General features: G+C 51.9%; 1 protein-coding gene across 4 annotated transcripts; it reads left to right on the top strand.

Moving 5' to 3' along the window:
• Positions 1–23: 23 nt before the first annotated feature.
• On the top strand, positions 24–21,633 carry Tspan4 (tetraspanin 4). 4 transcript variants are annotated; one of them, XM_027408934.2, is made up of 8 exons: positions 24–249; positions 10,517–10,596; positions 17,884–18,075; positions 19,175–19,249; positions 19,972–20,073; positions 20,174–20,305; positions 20,379–20,462; positions 21,094–21,633. In XM_027408934.2, the coding sequence occupies exons 2-8, from the start codon at positions 10,534–10,536 to the stop codon at positions 21,160–21,162; spliced, it is 717 nt and encodes a 238-aa protein (XP_027264735.1). In that variant the 5' UTR covers positions 24–249; positions 10,517–10,533; the 3' UTR covers positions 21,163–21,633. The 4 variants fall into 4 exon arrangements, with proteins under 4 accessions (XP_027264735.1, XP_027264734.1, XP_035297990.1 ...); XM_027408933.2 differs by lacking the exon at positions 24–249 and adding an exon at positions 1,030–1,184; XM_035442099.1 differs by lacking the exon at positions 24–249 and having other exon boundaries at positions 10,234–10,596.
• Positions 21,634–22,321: the final 688 nt, after the last annotated feature.

Genomic DNA, 22,321 nt, shown 5'->3' with positions numbered 1-22,321 from the left:
CGAACCCCGCCGCGGCCCCGCCCCCACTCCCGCGAGCACCCTGCAGCTGCGGTGATCTCTGCTCGTGCCCACCCGGGACTCCTAGAGCCTGCGTGCCTGCAGCAGCGTCCCGGGAGCCCCCTCCCTCCGTGGTGGTACATCCCGGCGCTACGGCGTCCGAGCAAGGCCGAAAGGGCCGCTCCGCCGGCGGTTCGCGTTTCTCGTGTCTGCTTGACTGACAGCTGCTCCGCGGAGCGGCGGCGCGCGCAGGTACGGCGGGTCTGCGGGCTGGGGTCCCGCCGGCTCGATGATGGCAACAAGTGGTGGTGGCGCGGCCGGGGCCTTGCGGTCTTCCCGCCTCCTGGCCCGGACTCCAAGGGGTCTCGGTCTGGAGCCCTTACCCGAGGTGCCCAGCTAGAGTCGGAGTTTGGGACGTCCCTTCCCTTCCGCCGCTGCGGAACCGTCGGCCGTACTGTGCCCCGGGTCCCGACAGCGTCCTCCCGCGTCCTGCAGTCCTCTCCTTTCTTGAGAAGGAACTAGGAAAGTCTTCCCCGAGGAGAGAGCAGGGTGGTGGTCCGGGAAGGCGTCCTGTAGGAGGCACCCTATGAACAGGCCTTCTAACTTTTTTCTCCTGAGAGACTTGGCTCAGACGCGGAGATTGCCTGCGGGACCGCTGGGGGCCACAGGACTGCCTCACCTGGAGTTGACCTAAGGACTTAAGGGAAGAGTCTTGGGGACTATATCACCCTCACCGCAGCGCCTTCTTGCTGTGCGGGGCCGGGGGTGGAGGGAGGACGTCCTTGGGAGGACGAGGCAGCATGCAGTGAGAAGCTGGAAAGATCCGTAGAGCTTGGGAAGTTTGAAGTCTGGTTAGAGTGAAGCCTCTCCTCTGTGGAGAGTACAAAAGCTGTACTCTCCTTCGTTGCAGAAGAGGTCAAGAAGGGCCCTCTGGATCTTGCGTGTGGCTGGCCCGAGCCACTGCCCAACTTGGTGGTTATGCCCCCGCTGTCACCCTGCACAGCCTCTCTAGCAATATTTGACGTCCCCCAAGGAGCCACGTGCAGAGCCACGAGCTAGGCACTTCCCGGTCCTGTCCCCTCCCCCAACATCCTGCCCTGGCCAGAGGGGCAGTGGGGGCCTGTGAGTCACTGTGGCCTGGGATCAGACTCCAGATCAGGACAGATCAAGACTGCTGGTGGTCAGAGGTGAGGGTGGCAGGGGAGTGGGTTAGGACTTGGTCGGTAGGGTGGGCCCCAAGGATGGGGTGGAGGCCAAAGGCTTCTTGGAGGAGGGGCTCAGTTCGGTCCTGCCTCTGGAAGACTTGTTTACTTAGGGAGAGTTGGGGAGTGAAGGCTGTGCCAAGTTGACATTCCTAGAATTCCTGTGAGAGTGTGTGTGTGTGTGTGTGTGTATGTAGTGTAGTGTATTGTGGTGTGTGTGTCTTTCCAAAGCCCACCAGCTTCCAGTGCCTATTGTGGGTGGTGGCATCCTCTCCTCCCCTAGTTCCTGCTCCAGCTCCCTGGATTCCCAGAAATGGCCCAGGCTAGAGAACTTCAGGCTGTTGCTTATCTGCCCAGCCTTTGCTTTGCTTATTACCACAGAGGGGTGTGTGGGACTCTCTCTCTCTCTCTCTCTCTCTCTCTCTCTCTCTCTCTCTCTCTCTGTGTGTGTGTGTGTGTGTGTGTGTGTGTGTGTGTGTGTGTATTTGTGTATTTGTGTGGCGGGTGGATGCTGTGCTTCACTTCCCTCCAGAGCCCTGGCCAGGATCCCAGGCTCAGCTTCTGCCCCTACCTTTCCCTAACTGTTGTGGTACTGTGGTGGGAGACAGATGTGGGTGACTTGTACCTGCCGGCTGGGCTAGTGTTCACCCAGTACAAACCGACTGGTCTCTGGACTGGCAATGTCTTTATGAGAATGGGTGCTCAGCCTCTGGTGGAGGATGGAGAGCATATTGAAGGAGATGTGCCCATACGCAGTTTCTAACCCATTTGCCACAGTTCCTGCCAGAGGAGGGGTCACTTCAGGGCAGGGGACAAGGAGGAAACCCATGATTGAAGTTATAGCCGCCCAGCCCCTCCTACCTTGGGTGTTGCCCTGAAAACAGCCAGCCAAAAGAGGGTGCTGTACTGTGTGGTCTGGAGCACTGAGCTGGGTTTCAGCTGGCTTTACCGCCTGCACTAAGATGACAGCCTTAGTTTCCCCATTTGTAAACCTCTGATAGGACCAGAAGGGTGCCCTGGGAGGGTCTCAATTCCTCCACTTAAGGCTGGCCATAAACCAAGGGAAGGGGGTGAAAGTGACTTCTCCCCAGGAACTCCAGCCTTATGCCCTCTGGCTAGCTCATGTAGGACAGTCTGTCACCCTTAGGGTATGGTGTGTGAATATACACACGCCTATAGTTAACTCCCAGGTCATACATGTGGCATGTGTCCAGTACATGCTGTCTAAATAGCTCCTGGAGCCTCTGGCTGAAACCGAAGTGACTAACTCAAGAAGCTCTTCGGCTGTTGAGGCTGGGGTTCTTGGGACCATCTCAGTGCTTGGAGGTTCCTAGCATTTTGGGGTGGGTGTGCTTTGTTCACACCGTAAGCATTCCCTGGGTCTCAATTAGGTCCCTTCTGTTTCCACTGCCCCAGGAGCTCTAACAGAAATACCTAAAGGGGCAAGGCAGGAAATATAGGGAAGGTGTTGTTTGGGGTGGCCAGAGCCCAGGGAGAAAGACTGGGTCCCTTTGCTGTCTTCACCCATTGAGACCTGCACCCAAGCTCTAGCTCTGTCCCTGAAGTGGTGGGAGGCTAGAGGTGTGTCTTCAGTGTCCAGGAGCTCCTGTTAGGCTGTGTGTGGCCCTCAGTCCCTGCTTCTTGGTGGGAGGTGTCAGCCTACTGGACCAGGAATTTGTGGTGCTCCTGCCCAGGGTGGGGGTCTAGGGCGGGCACTGAGGCCCTGCAGGGGCTAAAGCCACAACAGGAAGGCAGACACCACAGCCTGTTTGGATTGGCACAAGTCTCCCTGCCTCCTCAAAGAAGCTGTGGAGCCTCTCAGCCTAGGGCCAGGGTGGGAGGTGGAGTGAGTGAGTGAGTGAGTGAGTGAGTGTGTGAGTGTGTGTATGTGTGTGTGTGTGTGTGTGTGTGAGAGAGAGAGAGAGAGAGAGAGAGAGAGAGAGAGAGAGTGTGTGTGTGTGTGTGTGAGAGTGTGTGTGTGTGTGTGTGTGTGTGTGTGTGTGTGTGTGTGTGTGTGTGTGTGTGTGTGTGCTCTGCTTTCTCCTTTCCCTCCTGAGCTGGCAGTGCTTCGGAGTGGTTGCTTACTCGGGTCCAAACAAGCTTCTGGCCCAATTCATGCTGCCACCCCACTGAGAGGTCCAAAGGTGGCTTGCTTTGCTTGCTGGCAACTATTTGCCCCAGGCAGCCATGGTCAAACTTTGTCTAGAGTTTGGGCAGGTCTCTTTTTGATTGGGAATCTCTTCTGGCCAGGTGGGTATTCATGGTTTCCTTGGCCCGTCCCCAGACTTCCCATCTGTAACTACTCACAACTGAGGATGGCCTTAGCCAGGAGCCCTGCTGGTAGATGGCCCCCATGTTCAGACTATGGTGGTTGGGCACTAGGCCAGGGTATTGAGGAAGGCACCCCCTCCTGGCTCAGATGGGTGGCCTTGCCTTGGCCCTTTACTGTTATTGATCAGCTTGCAAAACACACCCTGTGAATTCTGTAGTTGGCAGCAGAAATGGACCTGGTCCTCACATGACTGTCCTGAAGTCTGCTAAACCAGCAAACTTCATATTCATGTAGGTTTTATAGAAAGGGCCTTCTAAGCAGGAGAGTGGCACATGGTTTAGAGGCCAGCATCCAAATGCTGGGTGGGCTCAGTGCAGAAACCAAACTGGCTCTTCATTGCCTCAAGAACTTTCGGCACCTCTTGGGGAGGAGCCTTTCCTATCCCCTTTGAGTTTTGGCTGTGTTAGTTACTTTCTACTCCTTCCTCTCCTCCTCTGTTTTGTTTTTTGGGACAGGGTTTCTCTATGTATCCTTGGTTGTCCTGGAACTCACTTTGTAGATTATGCTGGCCTCAAACTCAAGGAGATCCGCTTGCCTCTGCTTCCCAAATGCTGGGATTAAAGGTGTGTGCCACCACTGCCCAGCAGTAATTAATTTGTATTGCTGTGATGAACATGACCAAAGCAATTTTTAAAAAATGATTTATTTTATCTTTTCTGTAAATTGTTTTGCCTGCATATATGTCTGTGTAAAGGTGTTTGATCCCCCCCCCCCCAACTGAAGTTACAGACAGTTGTGAGCGGCTATGTTGGTGCTGGGAATTGAACCTGGGTTCTCTGGAAGAACAGCCAGCACTCTTAACCTCTGACTCATCTCTCCAGCCTGACCAAAGCAATTTGGAGAGATTTAATCTTACAGTACAATATGAAGGGAAGTCAGAACAGAAAATTGAGGCAGGAACCTAGAGGAAGGAACTGAAGAGATCAAGGAGGAACAATGTTTATTGCCTTGTTCTTCATGGCTTACTTAGCTTGCTTTTTGTTTTGTTTTTGCTTTTCGAGACAGGGTTTGTCTGTAGATGGAGACTTTTTTCCGTCTAGCCCTGTCCCACTTGGTTAATTTCTCTCTGCCCCCTGGGTCCCTGCAGCAGCTTTAAAAGATAACCACTCAGATACTATATATATATATATATATATATATATATATATATATATATATAATAGTTTGGCCAATGGCTTAGGCTTATTACAGGGTACCTCTCGCTCTTATAAATTAACCCATTTCCACAAATCTGTGGATCACCACGTGGCTGTTGCTTACCAGTGATACCCTGGCATCCTGCCTCCCCAGTGGGTATATGGCATCTCTTCGACTCTGCCCTCTCTCTGTCTCTCTCTCTGTTTATATTTGGATTTCCCACCTGGCTTTACTTTGCTCAGCCATTTGCCAAAACAACTTTATTCATCAACCAATAAAAGCAACATGTATTTGTACCATACAGAAGGACATACTACATCATCTCTCCTTTTCTGTCTAAATAAAAAAAGGAAGGTTTTAACTTTAACATAGAAAAATTATATAACAAAACAGTTATCAAGCAAGAATTATAGTTATAATATGTAGTCCATTTACATTTGGCAAAATTTAAAGAAAATACTCCTATCATCTATCCTATCTTTGTGAGTCTAAAGTTGTTTATCTTTTATCATAACTAAGAAAAACTATAACCATCTGTCTTCAACTCCATCAAAGATCCCAGAAGGAGTATAATATTACCTAAGTAAGCAGGAAGTACATTGTAAGCAACTTCCAAAACTCTACAATTGATAAAGACATCTTGTTGCTTGGACAGTCACTCAAAATTCTTTTGTAACATTTGGGTATCCATTTTCAGCCTACAGTCCCATAGTATCTGGAAGACTTTTTAATGAAGCAGGAAATTTGAAGATCAGTTCTGCCTTATACTGGCAAAGTTTTGTCAGTTGCCTTTTTGTGTATCCTGTAGAATTAGAATGTCTGGCAATATCTTCTGTGAAGCAAGAACCCTGAAGAACCATCCTGCCTTATTTTGGCAAGTTTAACAGTCACTCTCTTGTGGGTTCTATATGTCCATTTTTATACAGTACACAGTCAAGCAGTCTAGGCAAGAGCAGTTTCTTGCCCAAATGGCTAGTCTTGTCACATTGAAGGCAAACTCCATAAGGAGGTTTTTGCTGCTTTTTTTTTTTTTTTTCCCCCAGCAAAACCCACATGGAGTTTACTGGGGAAACGGAGTAAAGGGAGGGGTAGGTGTTGGCCAGCCGGGAACAGAGGTGGAAGGGAAAAGAAGGGTGAGTTTTTAATGTTTTTTTTTTTTTTTTCCCATCATTCTCTTTGAAGTAATTGGTGCTGCCAGGAGTAGATGTGTCTCATTGACATGAAAAGCCCTAAGTTAATAAACCATTTTAAATGCCATAATCTGTAGGTCTTTGAAAAGTTTGAAGAATAATCTCTGTATTTCTAGAAAACCTGACACAACTATCTTAATTATACATTACAGTTTTAAAATTTTAAGATTTATTTATTTATTTATTATGTATACAGTGTTCTGCCTGCATGTATGCCTGCAGGTCAGAGGAGGGCACTAGATCTCATTACAGATGGTTGTGAGTCACCATGTGGTTGCTGGGAATTGAACTCGGAACCTTTGGAAGAGCAAGCAGTGCTTTTAACCACTGAGCTATCTCTCCAGCCCTATACATTACATTTTTGTTGTTGTTGTTGTTTTTCGAGACAGGGTTTCTCTGTGAAGCATTGGAGCCTATCCTGGCACTCACTCTGTAGACCAGGCTGGCCTCAAACTCACAGAGATCCACCTGCCTCTGCCTCCTGAGTGCTGGGATTAAAGGCATGCACCACCAATGCCCTACATTTTTAAATGAAGTGTATAAACATAATACCTTAAACAAGAGTAGAAATATATGTATATATACTGTAACAAAATTAACTTTAAATTTGTATCATTATACAAAAATCCATGTCAATGTAAAATATGAGATTAATAGTTGTCTTTTAATCCTTTATTTTTATATTTTTAAAAATATATAGCCAGGCATTGGTGGCGCACACCTTTAATCCTAGCACTCAGGAGGCAGAGGCAGGTGGATCTCTGTGAATTCGAGGCCAGCCTGGTCTACAGAGTGAGTGCCAGGATAGGCTCCAAAGCTACACAGAGAAACCCTGTCTCCAAAAATCCTATATATCTATCTCATCCATAGCCTACCAAATAACCAAAGGCCATCTTTTATGACTCTGTCTATCTTATATCCTCTCTTTCCCAAGCCTATATACATTTATTAAACACACTGTGACCTGTGACCAGTTTAAGAGGCCTTTTTATGTCTGAATCTGTCCTATTGTATATCTGTAATCTTTTTTTTTTTTTTTTTTTTTTTTGACCAGAAGAGTTTAAAGTGCTAGGCAGCATGGTTGTGGGGGCACTGGATTCTGGTTCCTTTCTCTTGTCCTTCCAACATGGCAGAGGTATGTTCATTGGCAGCTCTGGGACCACTGGGAGTTAATTCTGGAGAGCACTGTGCAACATGCTGCCCATAAACCTTTTTTGTCTGAGTAAAAGCTAAATCTGCCATGCAGTGTGCTGCACAACCTGGAAATGTCTCTGTGTGAATCTGCCATGCTATGCTCAAGCCCTAATATGGCCTGTATGAGAGAACCAGGAAGCTGTCTTCAGCTTCATCTATGCATTATAGGACCCCCTACCCACCCTTTTTTTTTTTCCAAAACGCTGTTTTAGGTTTTATGTGGGAACTCAAGAGCCCCAGATTGGGTGCCAGATGTAGATGGAGACGTTTCTGTCGAGCCTGGTCCCACTTGATTGGTTTCTCTCCACCCACCTGGTCCCCAGGCCACACGTTCACAGCATACAGAAGGACATCCTATGTTATTTCTCTGTGTAACAGCTCTAGCTGTCCTGGAACTTGCTTCTTAGACCAGGCTGGCCTCCAACTCACAGAGATCTGCCGGCCTCTGCCTCCTGAGTGCTGGGATGAAAGGTGTGCGCCACCACTGCCAGAACAGTCAGTGTTCTTAACTGTTGAGTCATCTCCAATCCCCTACAAGCCTTTTTTTTTTTTTTTTTTTTTTTGAGACAGGGTCTTACTATGTAGCTCTGGCTGTCCTAGAACTCACTATGTAAAACAGGCAGGCCTCAAACTCACAGAGATCAACCTGCCTCTGCTTCCAGAGTGTTTGGATTAAGGCATACCCAGCTTTTTTTTTTTTTTTTTTTTAAATTTTGAGCTAAGATCTTTCTATGTAGCCCTGACTGTCCTGGAACTTGTGTGGACCAGATTGGCCTTGAACTCCTGGATATTCCCCCTGCCTCTGCTTCCTGAGTGTTGGGATTAAAGGTGTGAGCCACCACACCCAGTTTAAAGGCCAATTTGATGGAGTCATTTTTCTCAGTTGAGGTCCCCCCCTTTGAAGGCTGTCCTGGAACTAGCTCTTGTAGACCAGGCTGGTCTCGAACTCACAGAGATCCACCTGCCTCTGCCTCCCTAGTGGTGGGATTAAAGGTGTGCGCCACCACCACCCTGCTTGAGGTTCCCTCTTCTTGGGTAACTTTATCTTGTGTCAAGCTGACAAAAAAATAACTAGCACAGCCACCCCTGGGGGGAGAGAATTGGGGTTCAGGATGGCTGCTCCTGGATTCTCTTGCCTGTAATCTCTTAGCCTGTAATTCTGACTCTTGGTCTCCTCACAGCTCCAGATAATGCCTCTAGAGTACATCATGGGGAATTGCAACCCCAGCCCCAGGTCCAGGGGATAAAGGTGACAAAGGTGACCAAGTAGACTAGGTTTATTTATATACTGCTGAGAGGTCAGCCATATGTTTTTGACCCAGGGCTTCAGGCTCACCTCTGGAGGAGTGGTCTGATACCTAATCTCATTGGGGTGATGTCAGTATGGGTGATGGTTTGGTGGTGGTGGTACAGCTTTTCTGGTCAGTTCTGGATCTTTCCTGGGCCCTGTGGCTCTCCTCTCCCGACTGGTGCCTAGACACTGTATTGCATGGCCTACATGCATAATACATTATATAGGCACCACTCCACCTCAGCCCTGAGTGGTGTGTATCTGACTCAGTCAAGCCAAGGGAAGAAGACCAGAGACGATGGGTCACAAGGTTTTTTTGGAGTCATCAGCTGCTTGCTGCTCTCTAGGCAGAGCCTGCAGGCTGTGGTTTCTGCTGGGTTAGGGATGTGGTCCCACCCAGTTCTGTCCCTTTCTTGGGGTCCAGAAACATCAAAGAAAACTTAAGGGGAGTGGAGAGGTAGGGGGCTGAGGTAAACTCCAGGTTGAGCAGGTACTTCCAGGCACACATCTTGCACTCTGGGGACCCCCATGTACTCACCCCAAAAACTGGAACCCTCAGCACTCAGCCTTGCGGGCTGGGGTTGCAGTTTCCCATTGTGCCTCTGGGGGGCAGCAGTAGGCTGGTGCAGTGAACCTAGGTGCTTGGCTGGGAGCTGCAGACCTCATTTAGGCATGGGGTTTCCGCTAAGACACAGCCCCTTTAAGAGCTGTCCATGGGCATGCTTCACTTTTCTCTTTTCCTCATTCCTCCCGCGACCTCTTCTGCTGCCTCATTCAGAGACCTTCAGCTAAAGCTCTCCTTGTTCTGCCTTCCTTCCTGTCCTGTGGGCTGCAGATCAGATGGGAAACCGTGGCCCCATGTTTAGTACCTGGCCCACACTTTGTGGTTCTTATGATCTGCATTCTTTGGTGTGTTGGGGCTCAGAGATTGGTGGATGTGGCCCGTCAAGGGGCCATCATCCCCCATCTTTGATGGGCTAGTATGTATCTGGGCACACCCGCAAGGGGCATTGGTGCCACTTACCATGTACTTGTCTGCCTGGGATGGTGTTCATTAGTCATAGGCTGATTTCTCACTGAGCTGGTCAAAGTGAAATTCCAGGCCCCTGGTTATGCAGTTATAGAATGGCACCAGTGGGACTCTCAAAATGGCCCATGGCTCTGATGGAATCTGGGTTTGCTCCCACTACCCCTAGGAGAATGGACTGGACCTGAGGCTGAGTTGATTCAGTGAGCACTCTGGACCAGCAGGGGGCCGTCTGGGGTTCTTTGGCGTCTTTCCTCAGCTACTTTGGTTCTTGAATTCTCTTTTTTAAGTTAGAAAATCTCATGGACACCGCACCCTCCCAGGCACCACAGGCTCCCTAAGGCGCTTGAAAGCCAGAGCAGCCCAAGTTGCCACCAACAGTAATTGGGTCACCGCTTCATTTGCTTGGAGCTTTGCAGATCCTTCGTGCGGTTGGAGATCTGCTGCAGAATGGCCGGCGGGCCTGTTGGGGGTGGTCTGGGGTGTAGGTTTGGGGCCGAGAACTACTGCGGTCTCATTCGCTGCCCAGCCCCCCCAAACGCTCCCCCTGTCCTTCAGCTGTATCTTCCTCGGAGACCCCGGGAGGATGTCGAGGAGGCGGGGGCTCGGGGTCGCAGCGATTGGCCGGTGGGGCGGGGTCCTCGAGGGGCGGGGCCGTGCTGGATTGGCCGGGCGCGCTCGGGGCGCAGCGGGCCGGCCCGCAGGTGTCTGGCCGAGGGGTGGGAGTCAAGCTGCGCGCCCGCTGCTACCGCGGGCCCGGGAGGGGCGGGAGCCTGCTGGTGTGGTGCGGATGGGGCGTCCGGCGGCAGCGGGCGCGGATCGCTGAAGACGGCCGCAGCCAGTGAGCCTGGCTGCGGGAGCCCAGCCTCCCCAGCGCGATGCGCCGCTCCAGCACGGACGAGTCCACATACCGGCGCAGCCCTTCTCCGGAGAGCAAAGAGCCGGGCTTCGCGCGCGGAGGCCCCTTTCGGCGCTGCAGCAGTTTGTATGGGCAAGCGGGCGCTGGCGACGCCGGGGATGCGGGCGGCGGCTTCTTCGGCCTGCACACGAACCCTGGCCCCAAGGCGGCCCAGGCGCGCTATACGACTCCCAAGGGCAACAAGTATGTGGTCTTCTACCTAGACCTCTCCTTCATCTTCCTTCTAGAGCTGAAGCGCTGCAGCATGGCGCGCGGCTGCCTCCAGGGTGTCAAGTACCTTATGTTCGCCTTCAACCTGCTCTTCTGGGTGAGTGTGGGGGCCTGAAGGACTGGGGTTCGCTGCTCTGCCAGTGGCTGCCAAGAGCCCTCTTCTCTGCTGTGGAGACAGGGTGTGTGTGCACGTGCTCACAGGACCGGTCGCTACCGAGCCTTGCCTCTCTCCTGGGCTCCAGGCGTAGAACTGATCACCGCCTCTGTGCACTGAGCCACCGGTGCCTCTTCCTCAACTCCCCCCCCCCCCCCGCCCTTCCCCTTCAGCCTACGTCCTTGCCTCACCCCCCTTCCCACTCTGCCCCTCTGAGAGATTGCTCCACCAGGTCCTGGACCCCCAGGATCCAGAAGATCAAGGGTATGTGTACTGCCTGACCAGTAGAGCCTAGGGAGGTATCACAGACACTGGCCACGGACTCTCCACGGGCATAGGTGGCATCTGACTCCCTGCCACCTCAGCAGAGACTCCAACTTTTGCTGGGGTATGTTGAGGTTGCTCAGACATGGGGCTTGCATGATGGTAGAGCAGAAGATAGCCCTCTCCAGTCTAGATGGAGGACAGTTTGCACACACCCTCACCCCCACTCGAGTGTCACATCTGATTGCCACCTGGTGTTGGAGCTTGACTGAGCCTGGAGTCTGAGCAGAGGATGCTGGATTTGATTAGAGGTGACCCTTTATTACCTGGGCATGGCCTGAAGCTACATTTACCAGCTGGAAAGCTTGGAGAATGGTGCCCAAGGTCATTCCATACTCTACCTTGGTTCCTGAGCCAACTTTCTGGGAGTGGGTGTGTGTGACTGAGGATGAGGGGTGTGGCTGGGAGTGAGGGAGTTTGGGAGTGAGAGAATGAGGGGCATCACTGGGATCCCCACTTGCTGCTCATTTGCATGCAGTTCAGTTCAAGTCAAATGTGCAGAAACCTAGGTCCACCTTCCTGACCTCCCTATTTTTATAGCCCAGGCCCAGGACAGGAGCTAGGATTTGCTGGGACCCTGGGCTGCCTGTGGGCAATGGCCTAAGGAGGCTGCTGCCCTACCTGTCCCATCTCCTCCTACCCCATCAAGAGTTCTCTGCCAGAGGCTCCTAAGGGATGGGCCAGGTCTGGGAATACTCACATACCAGGTGGGCATCAGCGATAGTGTGAGCTGAAGCTGTAACCAGTCCATGCAAGGTGAATGCTTCTGCTTTGAGGGACTCAAGTGGGCCGGTGTGTGGTCAGTAGCAAATGGCTCACAGGGTCAGGGTGTTTCTGACATTGTGACAACGGGGAGGAGGATGACTGTAGGCAACAGTATGACAGGTGGAAAAGGCCCAGGAACTTCAAATGACAATGTGACAGTGTAGCAGTGACCAGACCTGACAGCTCTAGGTCACTATGATGGTAGCAGGCAGTGTAGCCTCAGAAGGGGGTTAGGAAGAAGGAGTGTGGGGGCTGGGCAGCAGCTGGGTAGTGTTTGGTTTGGGGAGTCTGAGGCTGCTCTTGCAGCCCTTGTCCCCCCATTCATTGCCCTCTTCCTGATCTGGACACAGGGAGAAGGGCCCACCTGTTCTAGAGCAGGTACATTCCACTGAGCAGTGGATAACATCCTCTACCAGAGAAAGAAACAATCAGCACCCTCCTGGACAACTGTGCTGAAAAGCCCAGTTCCCTTTTCTTATCCACATGGACCTCCAGCCTTGCAAACAGGAGCGCATGCCTCAACACCATCATGGCTTTTCCCTCCAGCTTGCTTCCCAGTGAGGGGTTGGAGGCAACCATGTGAAGGGTGCTGTGAACAGCATGGCTTTGCCTGGAAGTGCCTGTGCTGGGTTTGGCAGAGTCCGTCTGGACTAGCAAATGTGAGAGTCCATCCATCTGGTCTGGTCAGTATGATGTCAGTCCACATTGTCCCTGGTATCTGTGAACTAAATCCCCCTCCTGCTGGTGACAGGCTGTGGGTGGGAGTACCAGAGCAACCCCTACCTGAGACCCTGACTCCTTTGCCACTTACAAGGCAAGATTACAGACAGGACCCCAGCCTCTGCTATGTGTCCTGCCTCAGTTTCCCTATTAGAGTTAACCCTACAACCAGAGTGAGAGCTGCACTGACCCCTAGACCTGTGTGGGGATCTGAGGGGCCCTTTCCTTCCTTCAGCAAATAGGCTGTCAGTAAGCAGTGATGCTCAACTCTACTGGGCAGTTGGCCAACCTGGTATTGAGGTGTGCACAGGGTAAGAACTAGCTGGTGGGGGCTGTGGGTGCCTCAGGGAAGTGGGCTGAGTACATGGCCCTTGGAACACAGTTGAGTGGATAGGTGGTGTTGGGTGCTGGCCACTGGCAGTAAGGGAGTGGGGGCTGAACAGCTCCTGGGACCCCCGTCTCAAGCCTCTGAGGCTGCATTGTCAGCTGGGCCTCTGCCAGCAAAGCTCTTCCTGTAATGGAAGTTGAGGTCCCCTGGGATGGAGGGGAGTCAGTGAAGCTTGCTTCTTCCTGTCTCTTCTCTCCTTTGCCCTCCCCTTCCCTGCTCTGGGCTCAGGGACCCATCCACCTTCCTGAGCAGCTACTGTGGTGTTAAGGGCTAGGGCTAGTCTGAATGGGGCTGAGCTCTTCAGCAAGGCGAGGACCTTCTCATGGCTCTTCTGTGTCCAGATGCTAGAGATGCTAGTTGGCCCTTCCCATACATGCACTGGCCAGTCTGAGGCCCTTCCTTTAGTGCTTCCAGGCAGGTGTCCCTCTCCTGTCTTCAGACTAGCACAAAGTACAGCTGTTCCCTGCATAGTATGGTCAGTGTCTGTTTAGATGGACAAGATGGAGGTCAGAGTCATGCCTGCTACCCAGACACTGTGTGACCTGAGAAAGTCCTGTATTCTTGGTGTCTCAGATTCTCTATCTTGACCACACTGGATCATGCAAGGTGATCCAAAGGAAAGGTGTGTGGATCAGGGCCCCTTAGCTCCTACCTAGGTGGCCTGTGATGACCCTAGATGGATAACCAGCTGGGCAGAGGCCCTGAACTGGAGGAGGCACAGAAGACAAGTTCCACTTGTCTTTCCTTAAGAGGGGTACTTTACTTAGGCCCCAGCCTGGCCCTGCTCTGCCTGGGCTGTCGCCATTGCAGCCTCAGTACTTGCATTATACTATCCCAGAGGAAGGCACACCATTTACACTGGCAGCAAGATGCAGGGCATACACCTTGCTAGGCCCTTGGTTGTCTATTGCTTTTAATGAGCTGAGATGGTTGGTATCTGATGGACAGTGGTCCTATTGTTGGCCTCTGACACTTTCAGTCTGGTGGATGAGGGGACCAGGAAATGGCAAAGGGCTCTGTCCAGCTCCTTGGAAGAACCAGGACACTCAGGGACTGGGAGACCTCCTTGCTTCCGGTACAGCTTATATTTGTGATGTGTGTGTGTGTGTGGCAGGGAACTGCTCCCTACAAGAAGTCACAGTCTTGTCTGTTCTTTGGTATGTTGGGGGCTCTGATGGTGTCCTGAGCTGGAAGACAACAAATTATATTTTTTAAGATTTATTTAATGTATATGAGTGGTCTATCTGCATGCACACCTTTATGGCAGAAGAAGGCATCAGATCCCACTATAGATGGTTGTGAGCCACCATGTAGGTACCGGGAATTGAACTCAGGACCTCTGGAAGAGCAGAGACAAGCCGGGCAGTGGTGTTGCCTGCCTTTAATCCCAACACTTGGGAGGCAGAAGCAGGTGATCTCTTGAGTTCAAGTGAGTCTACAGAGCAAGAGTGCCAGGACAGGATCCAAAGCTACACAGAGAAACCCTGTCTTGAAACACACACACGCGCACACACACACACACACACACACACACACACACACACACAGAGAGAGAGAGAGAGAGAGAGAGAGAGAGAGAGAGAGAGAGAGAGAGAGAGAGAGAATTTCACTTATCCCAATCTTTCCTCACTTATGATGACATTGAACTCCTAACCCTGCTGCTTCCATCTTTCAAGTGCCAGGACTACTGATGTGTGCACTACCACACATGGTTTATGTGGCGCTGGGTAACTAACTCAGTGCATGTTTGGCACTCTACTAACTCAGCTACATCCCCATGTGTTCATTCAATTTTAAGTGCACAAATTTACCCCACTGGGATAACCAACATCCTAGCAAAGATGGGGAAGATTCCTGCCAGTCTAACAAAAGAAAGGCTTCTGAACATAGCTTTGGCTTATACAGGGGGTCTAGCTGCTCCACCTCTACCAACGATGTGGCTAGCTGCCCATCCATCTGCCACATTGAGCTGTATGGCTAGAGGGGAGGTGGGCAGAGACCTTTTGGCACCCACCTCTGTCGATCTGGACAGGCACATTTAGTGGGCACCTAGTACCATGTGGCACTCAGCCTAAGGCTGATCCAAGGGGCTGGAGGCTAAGGCACCTGCTGTGCACAGGTCTGGGTGGTACTTCGGTAACAGCTCATTACACCTCTCAGGGACTGCCATGGGTATCATAGCAGAGTGCCTGGCAGGAGGCTGAGGTAGGCTGTGCTTGGGGCCAGGCAGGCTGCATGAAGATCAGCCAGGTTAGGATGGAGGACCATGGTGGCAGGAGGTCTTGCCCCTGGGTGATGTTCCCAGCTACTGTCTCTTAGGACCCTAGCTTCACTAGACTGCTATGGGGAGTGGCCTCTGCCTCCCTCCAAGGCTTCTCTCTAGCCTGGGGGTAACAGCTGCAGAGAAGTGAGCTAGCAATGGGAAGTGGTCTGTCTTGGGGCTCAGGATGCTGGGGTTACACTGTAGATTTGGGATGGGAGTCTGAGCTCCATCCCCAGTTTTGATTCAGGAGAGGCCTTGTTTCAGTCCCTCAGGGCTCAGCCCTGAGTCCTGCCTTTCTCATCTTGAGTCTAATGGACCCATTTTCTCTTGCTCTTTGAAGCTGTAATTTTCCTGCCAAAATGTTTTAAAAGCTGCATGCACTGAAACATTTTCAAAATTGCAGGTATAGTACTCTTAACCACATGCATGGTTTCATTAGTGCACCCATGCGTTTGGCAATGGCTCAGGCTGTGAAAGGGGTGGCCCCTTAGGATGGTGGTGGCTCCAGGTGTGCTGCTCATGTGTGACAATGCATGTAATACCGCTGGGTGGCGGGGTAAGCACCCGGGCTGGTGTTTGTCACAGTGAGGCTATTTGGTAGTGAGTGGATGTCCTTCCTGATGTCTCTGGGTGGAGGGAAGCATGTCTTACCATGTCATTGAAGGAGACCCGTTTTCTTCTGGGTGTGGGGTCTCTCTCTGTCATTCCGGTCTTGGAGATTGTCCCCTCCTGGAATGGGGCATCTTCTCCCACCCCCAGTGGTGTCAGCTGCTTTGCACAGCAATGTCCTCCCTATGCCCTTCTGGGTCCCATGGGGCCAGGGGCACTCCAACAGCTCACTTTCCTGCTGACACGAGCCGACTGCTGTCCTTGGAAGGCAGAGGCGGATATGCAGACAGCTTGGGTCTTAGTGACATTTATTGCTGTTGTACCAGCACCTCCCCCCCCCCTGTTCAAGGACCTGCCATCATAAGCGTGAGTGCTCAGCCTGGATGTGACCCTCCCAGATGTGACTCCTCTGGGACAGTGTTATGTCTGTGGTCAGACCTATGGGTTGTTGTCTCTTGAGGCCTCTTGCTACTTTTGACTTACAGCTCTTCTAGGGCAAGTACAGTGTGGAATGAGGGTGGGGTGTCCTGCTCTTTCCAGTTCATAGTCTCGGTAGTTCTGCTCCAGTCCAAGGTTGCAGGCAGAGTATTAATTTCTGCTTAGCAGTATGGGGGCCCTGGAGATCCTTCCATAACCTGTGAGTCACACTACTGGGTCCTGGAAGGCCTCTTGATGCTTGGGAACTGTTGGAGGCCATGGGAACAGCCCACAAGACAGGTGAGGCCCTGCTTGCTATGGCCCTGGAGAAGCCTCCCAGATCCAGCAGTTTTCTGTTTGTGGAATGATACTGTGCCTTGTGGTTGAGTGACTCAGTGAACATCACCTGGCCAGATCTCCAGTAGGGGGACTTCTCCTCACAGGTTGAATGGGAGTGCCCAGGCCCATCCAGCTGCTTTATTTGGTTAACACCATAGACAGCACTACCTCTCAGCCACTGGCAGCCCTGCAGAGCTCCCTCAAATCATAAAGAGGCATCTCTGTAGACTGGCTTACCAGAACTACCTTGTGGCTGTGAAGTCAACCAGAGCATATGCACACCTTCCCCAGGCAGATTCCCTGATCCCTCTCCAGGATCCAGAGCTTCCCATATCGCCAGCCTTTCCAGGTTCCCTTGCTTCCTGATGACTCCACAGTGTCTCCAGGAGCTACCTGGAACTCAGAACCTTGGATCAGAGCCCACATCATGGGCTCCTGTGCCATGTCCTATCCAGTTTTCTGTTGGATTGCCAGGCCTTTTCCCATAGCTCATCAGCTGTTGGTCCTCCTGGAATGCATTACCCCTCCTCCCCAAATGACACAGAACACAAGGCCTCAGGTGTGGGTGGAGCTATTCTAGCTCCCCCACCACCATGGCAGCCCTGTATCCTGAGACAGATGAGATTTCCCTGTCACCATTGCTATGATGAGCCCTCTCTAGAGTCAACCACCACCAGATGTTTTTCTTCTCTGCTTTCTCTTATTTGGGTTTTTATAAAAATGAGTGATGAGAGCCAGCACTCGGGAGTCGGAGGCAAGTGGATCTCTGAGTTCAAGGCCAGCCTAGCCTATAAAGTGAGTTCCAGGACAGCCAGGATTACACAGAGAAATCCTGTATTAAAAAACAAAACAAATTGAAGAAAAAGTTATGAGACTCAGAGTGGGTGGGTGGCTGAGTAGTTGCAGGTGCTCTGGTGAGATCCTCTGGTTGGTACCAAAGAGCTACTGTAACTTGATTATGAGCAGAAGTGTGCTGAGCCAGGGCTTTCCCTGCTCAGGGTTATGGGTAGCCCAGGACACCAGAAACCCAGGGCAAGGAGGCCACATGGCTGAGTGGGCCACTCAACCACTCTGGCCTCCATAAGGTGTTGGGAAAGGAAGGTTGTAGGGTCAGAGGGCCAGAGGAGATTCAGTCCCTTCTGACCAGGCATTGGGTTGGTGGATGCTTCCTGCAGGGAATCTGAAGGCATAGTTTCATTGGGGTTGTATATGGAGTTGTCTGTGTACTCTGCCACAGACAACTGTCAGTGGGAGGAAGGGGAGGGATTTGAGGAGTGGTGCCCTGCCACAGGAATCAAGCTGTCTCCAGTGGTTCCCAGGCTGACAGCATTGGCCTGAACTTGTGGGTAGAACCCTGCCAGTCACCTTACCCTTTTTCTCTTTTTCTCCATTGCCTTGGTCCTAGCTGGGTGGCTGTGGTGTCCTGGGTGTTGGCATCTGGTTGGCTGCCACACAGGGAAACTTTGCCACCCTGTCATCCTCATTTCCATCTTTGTCGGCTGCCAATCTACTCATCGTCACTGGCACCTTCGTTATGGCCATCGGCTTCGTGGGCTGCATTGGGGCCCTCAAGGAGAACAAGTGCCTACTGCTCACCGTGAGTTGTTGGGCTGCTCTGTGCGGCTCACTATGCCACCAACTCCACCTCTGGAGCCTGTTCAGCACCAGGGTTCTACGGGGTTTCCAGGCCAGGTGGGGCTGGAGGGGTCGCTCAAGAGAATACATTATAGCTGGGGCTGGGGCAGGACAATCATGAGATTCAGGCTAGTCTGGGATACAGATTAAGACTCCATCTCAAAATAAAGTTTAAAAGGGGGAGGGCACTAGAGCTATAGATCTAGAAGAATGCTTGCATGATATGCACGAGGCTCTGGGTTTGAGTCCCAGCACCACACATACAAAAAAAGCATACCAGTTTGGAGAGACTTTTCTTGATGAGGCACAGACCCAAGAATTTAGATATGCCCACATGTGTGGCCTTTACCGGGCTGTTCTGAGGCTCATCCTTGTGGTGGCTCTACCCCAGCTTCCTGTCCTGGACCTGCCCCTGCTCCTACCCTCTGTGGAAATCTCACAGCACCATTTGGCCTCGGGAATATATTTATGGGAAGGAAGCTATTTCTTCCTCCACAGTTTATAAAGTTAATCACAGGTAATTAGGAAAGGTTTCCTGGAGGCACTTACAAATTAATGTGCCTGGCAGAGGCCTCAAGTGGCATGGCAGGTGGACTGAAGCTTCATGTCAAGATGCTTTGAATGGTTCCTTTCCACTACCTGGGGTAGGGTTTTGCTCAGGGCCTCAAACTCTTGTAGAAACAAACTGTTCCCTCCCCCATCTCTCTAGGGGTGTATGGCAGAATGTTTATAGGCCTCTAATAGGTGATATTTGGGATCTCTTTGAAATGTCCAAATTATGGCTGGGAATGGAGCTTAGCAGCAGAGTACTTGCCTAACATATACCCTGGTATGGGGGGGGGGTAGTGGAAGTCACAAATAGAGATGTCAGGGCAGGAGCCTGGGGAACAGGGACATATACCCACATGGGGATGTTTAGATCAGGTGTAGGGGTAGAATCCAGGCCAGCAGGCCACTTAGGCTCAGGGGGATGGTCTGGCCTGGCTCTGAGTTCCATGGTGTAGTGGAAGCTCTGGGACTCTCCAGGAGCAAGTTGTGACTAAGGGGCATCTTCTCTACAGTTCTTTGTGCTGCTGCTGCTGGTATTCCTGCTGGAAGCCACCATTGCTGTGCTCTTCTTTGCCTACAGTGACAAGGTATGTTGCTGCAAATGGGCAGTGCATAGGATGCTGGGAGACTTAGTGCAGACACAGTACCCAGGGATCTGTGTAGTGGTTCTGTTGCATGGATGGCACAGTGGTCTTAATTCCTAGGATACCAGGCCAGGGTCCTCCAGTGAGTGCAGGTTGCTAAGCATACTCCGTCCCAGCCATCCCAACCTGCACTGCTGTACATACTGCGTGTCATATGTTGTTTCCCATACCTATCTGTCTGGTCACACAGTTGGTTAGGTTTACTGACGGATTTGAGGATCTTGAGTTATAGCTAGTGCTATGTTCCTAGCTGTGTCCCTGACTTCCTCATAGGACCTCTTTTCTGAAAAAGTACCTCAGGACTACAGGAGGTACTCTGTACAGGCTGGAATTGCCTTCTTCAGTGCCCTGGTTCCTTTAGTGGAGATCTAGGAATGATGCCCATGCCCTCAGCTGTAGAGCAGACATGTCTGCTTGTATGCAAGTAGACTGCAGCCCTCCCTTAGCCAACAAGAGGAAGCCTAGAGATGAGAGGGCAAAGGCCTGCAGCAGGGTCCTTGGAATTCTGGGAGGATATAAGCCTGGGCCTGTGTCCTGGGTATGACTGGGTGGTAGGGTAAGGGGAACAGGCAAGAAATTCAGGTGGGAGGGGCATGTGGTATTGATGAGGGATGGTGTCTGTCTTGGACTGAAGTAGAGGGTATTCACTGGTGGCCTGTTAACAGATTGACAGTTATGCCCAGCAAGACCTGAAGAAGGGCCTGCATCTGTATGGCACACAGGGCAATGTGGGCCTCACCAACGCCTGGAGCATCATCCAGACTGATGTGAGGCTTGGGCAGCCTTCTTGGTATGGCAGAACTGGCAGGCGGGGGTGGGTGTTGTGGCTGCCTCTCCACCAGTCCTTTGCTTTCCTCCTGCTCCTAGTTCCGTTGCTGTGGAGTCTCCAATTATACTGATTGGTTTGAGGTATACAACGCCACTCGTGTGCCTGACTCCTGCTGCCTGGAGTTCAGTGACAGCTGTGGGTTACACGCACCTGGTACCTGGTGGAAATCGGTAAGGGCTTTTCCCTCCTCTGGTGGGTGGCTGCAGAGGTGGGGTCCCCCAGCTGATCCTGGTTCTCCTGCAGCCCTGTTATGAGACAGTGAAGGCCTGGCTCCAGGAGAACCTGCTAGCTGTGGGCATCTTTGGACTGTGCACGGCGCTGGTGCAGGTGAGCAGAGCTGGGCAGGGCTGGGCCTGGTACTCTTGACCAGGGAACACAATGGCAGAGGATTTACCCTCAGGAGCCTGTGACCTGGGCAGGCAGGTAACAATGCAGATTATAAGAAGCCATTGTCTCAGAGGAAGTTCACTAGGGGAGGTGACCTTTGGTATCTCAAGGACCAAGTGCTACCGGTGCTCCCTGTTACTTAGTGAGTCAATGCTGCCAAGCAGCTACCCTGGTTGGCAGTGACAGGACTTCCCAGTGCAGGATGAGGATGGCACTTGAGACCCCAATGCCTCCAGGCCCTGCTCTCTCCTCCTAGGTTCATAGCCATCCATAGTAGTGCTGAGAGTTGGCTGTGTGACACTCTAGGCTAAGTGGGACAGACCTACAGGGCAGCCATAATCCATTTGGCTACAGCTAGGACAGTGGGTACAACAGGGTAAGCAGCCTGGCTTAGACCAGGTACGAGAGAGGTGTGACCTAAGGTACAGAACACAACTTACCCTGGGGATAAGTTGCAAGAGTTGGGTAATAGCCGGCTGCCCCCTGAAGCCCAGTCTGAGCCCAGCCAGGCCTGCTGAAGACCAGGCTCTTCTGCCTATGGGCAAAGGCCTGTGACCTCTTGTCTCCACAGATTCTGGGCCTCACCTTCGCCATGACCATGTACTGCCAGGTGGTAAAGGCGGACACTTACTGCGCATAGGTCTCTCAGCTTCTGCTTCTCTGCCAAAGGACCCGCCCATGGGGAGACATCCACACCCACTTCCCATGCAGGACTTGGTGCTCTGCTGAATGCAGGGGAAGAGCTTGAGGCCAGAGCACCCAGGATCCACCCCTGTACCTAAGGCCTCTGCTTGGGTGGCTGCAGTCACCAGATTATAGGGTTGGTGCCAACCAAGCATGGCACCCAGGGCTAAAGGCCCAGGGAACTTTGACAGTTTTTATATCCATATATCTTCCAGTATTCACACAGGATAGGGTCCCCAACCCTGCATGGATGCCAGGTTGGAGGCAGGCCCAGTCTGCTCAAGGCCCACGATGGTCCTGGTGCTCCAGGCCAGACCAGGTCCCATGATTCACATTCCATGATGGTGTCGTGGTCCCGGGTGCATCTTAATAAAGCGTGTGAGCAGCCCCTGTGACTAGCTGGACACACAAAAGTTATACAGCCACAGCCTTCAGCTGAGGAAGTTCTTTCATTAGCCAAGGGTCAGCAGAGTTGGGAGCACTGCTGACTTGTTGCAGGTTGGGGGAAGACATGGCCTCTGTTTACTCCTGTTTCTCCTGGGATGTCTCAGACACTTGTTTGTCTGTCCTAGGAACTATGCCTTTGCATTAGTATGGATAGACTGCAAACAGCAGCACTTGGAGACACAGAGCCTTTGCCACTGGCCAGAGTTAAAGCACCAAGCCACTAACAGGACATCAAAGGCAGGGTCTTCTTAACTAGGGGGTGAAGAAGAGCCCCAGGTGAGGGCCTCTGGCTGTAGGGCCCTAACCTCTGGGTGTTTAGGTTAAGGTGAGCTCCTTCCAGGACCTTCAGGAGCTGTGCAGTGCCAGACTCCCAGGACCTACATCCTGCTGCCCGAGACAGCAACACAGTTCTCTCATTAGGGGTCATCCTTGTGACCGTCACACCGCATGTAGCATACACTGGAGAGAATCTGACCCAGCTGTCTGTGGGGAAGCTGCTACCCTTCCTGTTCTTTGGCTCTAGGCTGAGTCCTTGTGTCCTCCCTCTACTGGAAGCCATAGGACCTGAAGAATCTCTGAGAATTACTAAGAATTACTATGCAGTCAGCTGCTCCAGACAAGTTGCTAATTAGCGAAAAGCCCTCTCAGTTGTAGGTGGCCAAACTGAG

Source organism: Cricetulus griseus, chromosome 3, assembly GCF_003668045.3.
Source record: "Cricetulus griseus strain 17A/GY chromosome 3, alternate assembly CriGri-PICRH-1.0, whole genome shotgun sequence".
NCBI lineage: Eukaryota > Metazoa > Chordata > Mammalia > Rodentia > Cricetidae > Cricetulus > Cricetulus griseus.
The sequence above is the reverse complement of the archived record's forward strand: the minus strand, read 5'-3'. Positions and strand labels throughout refer to the sequence as shown.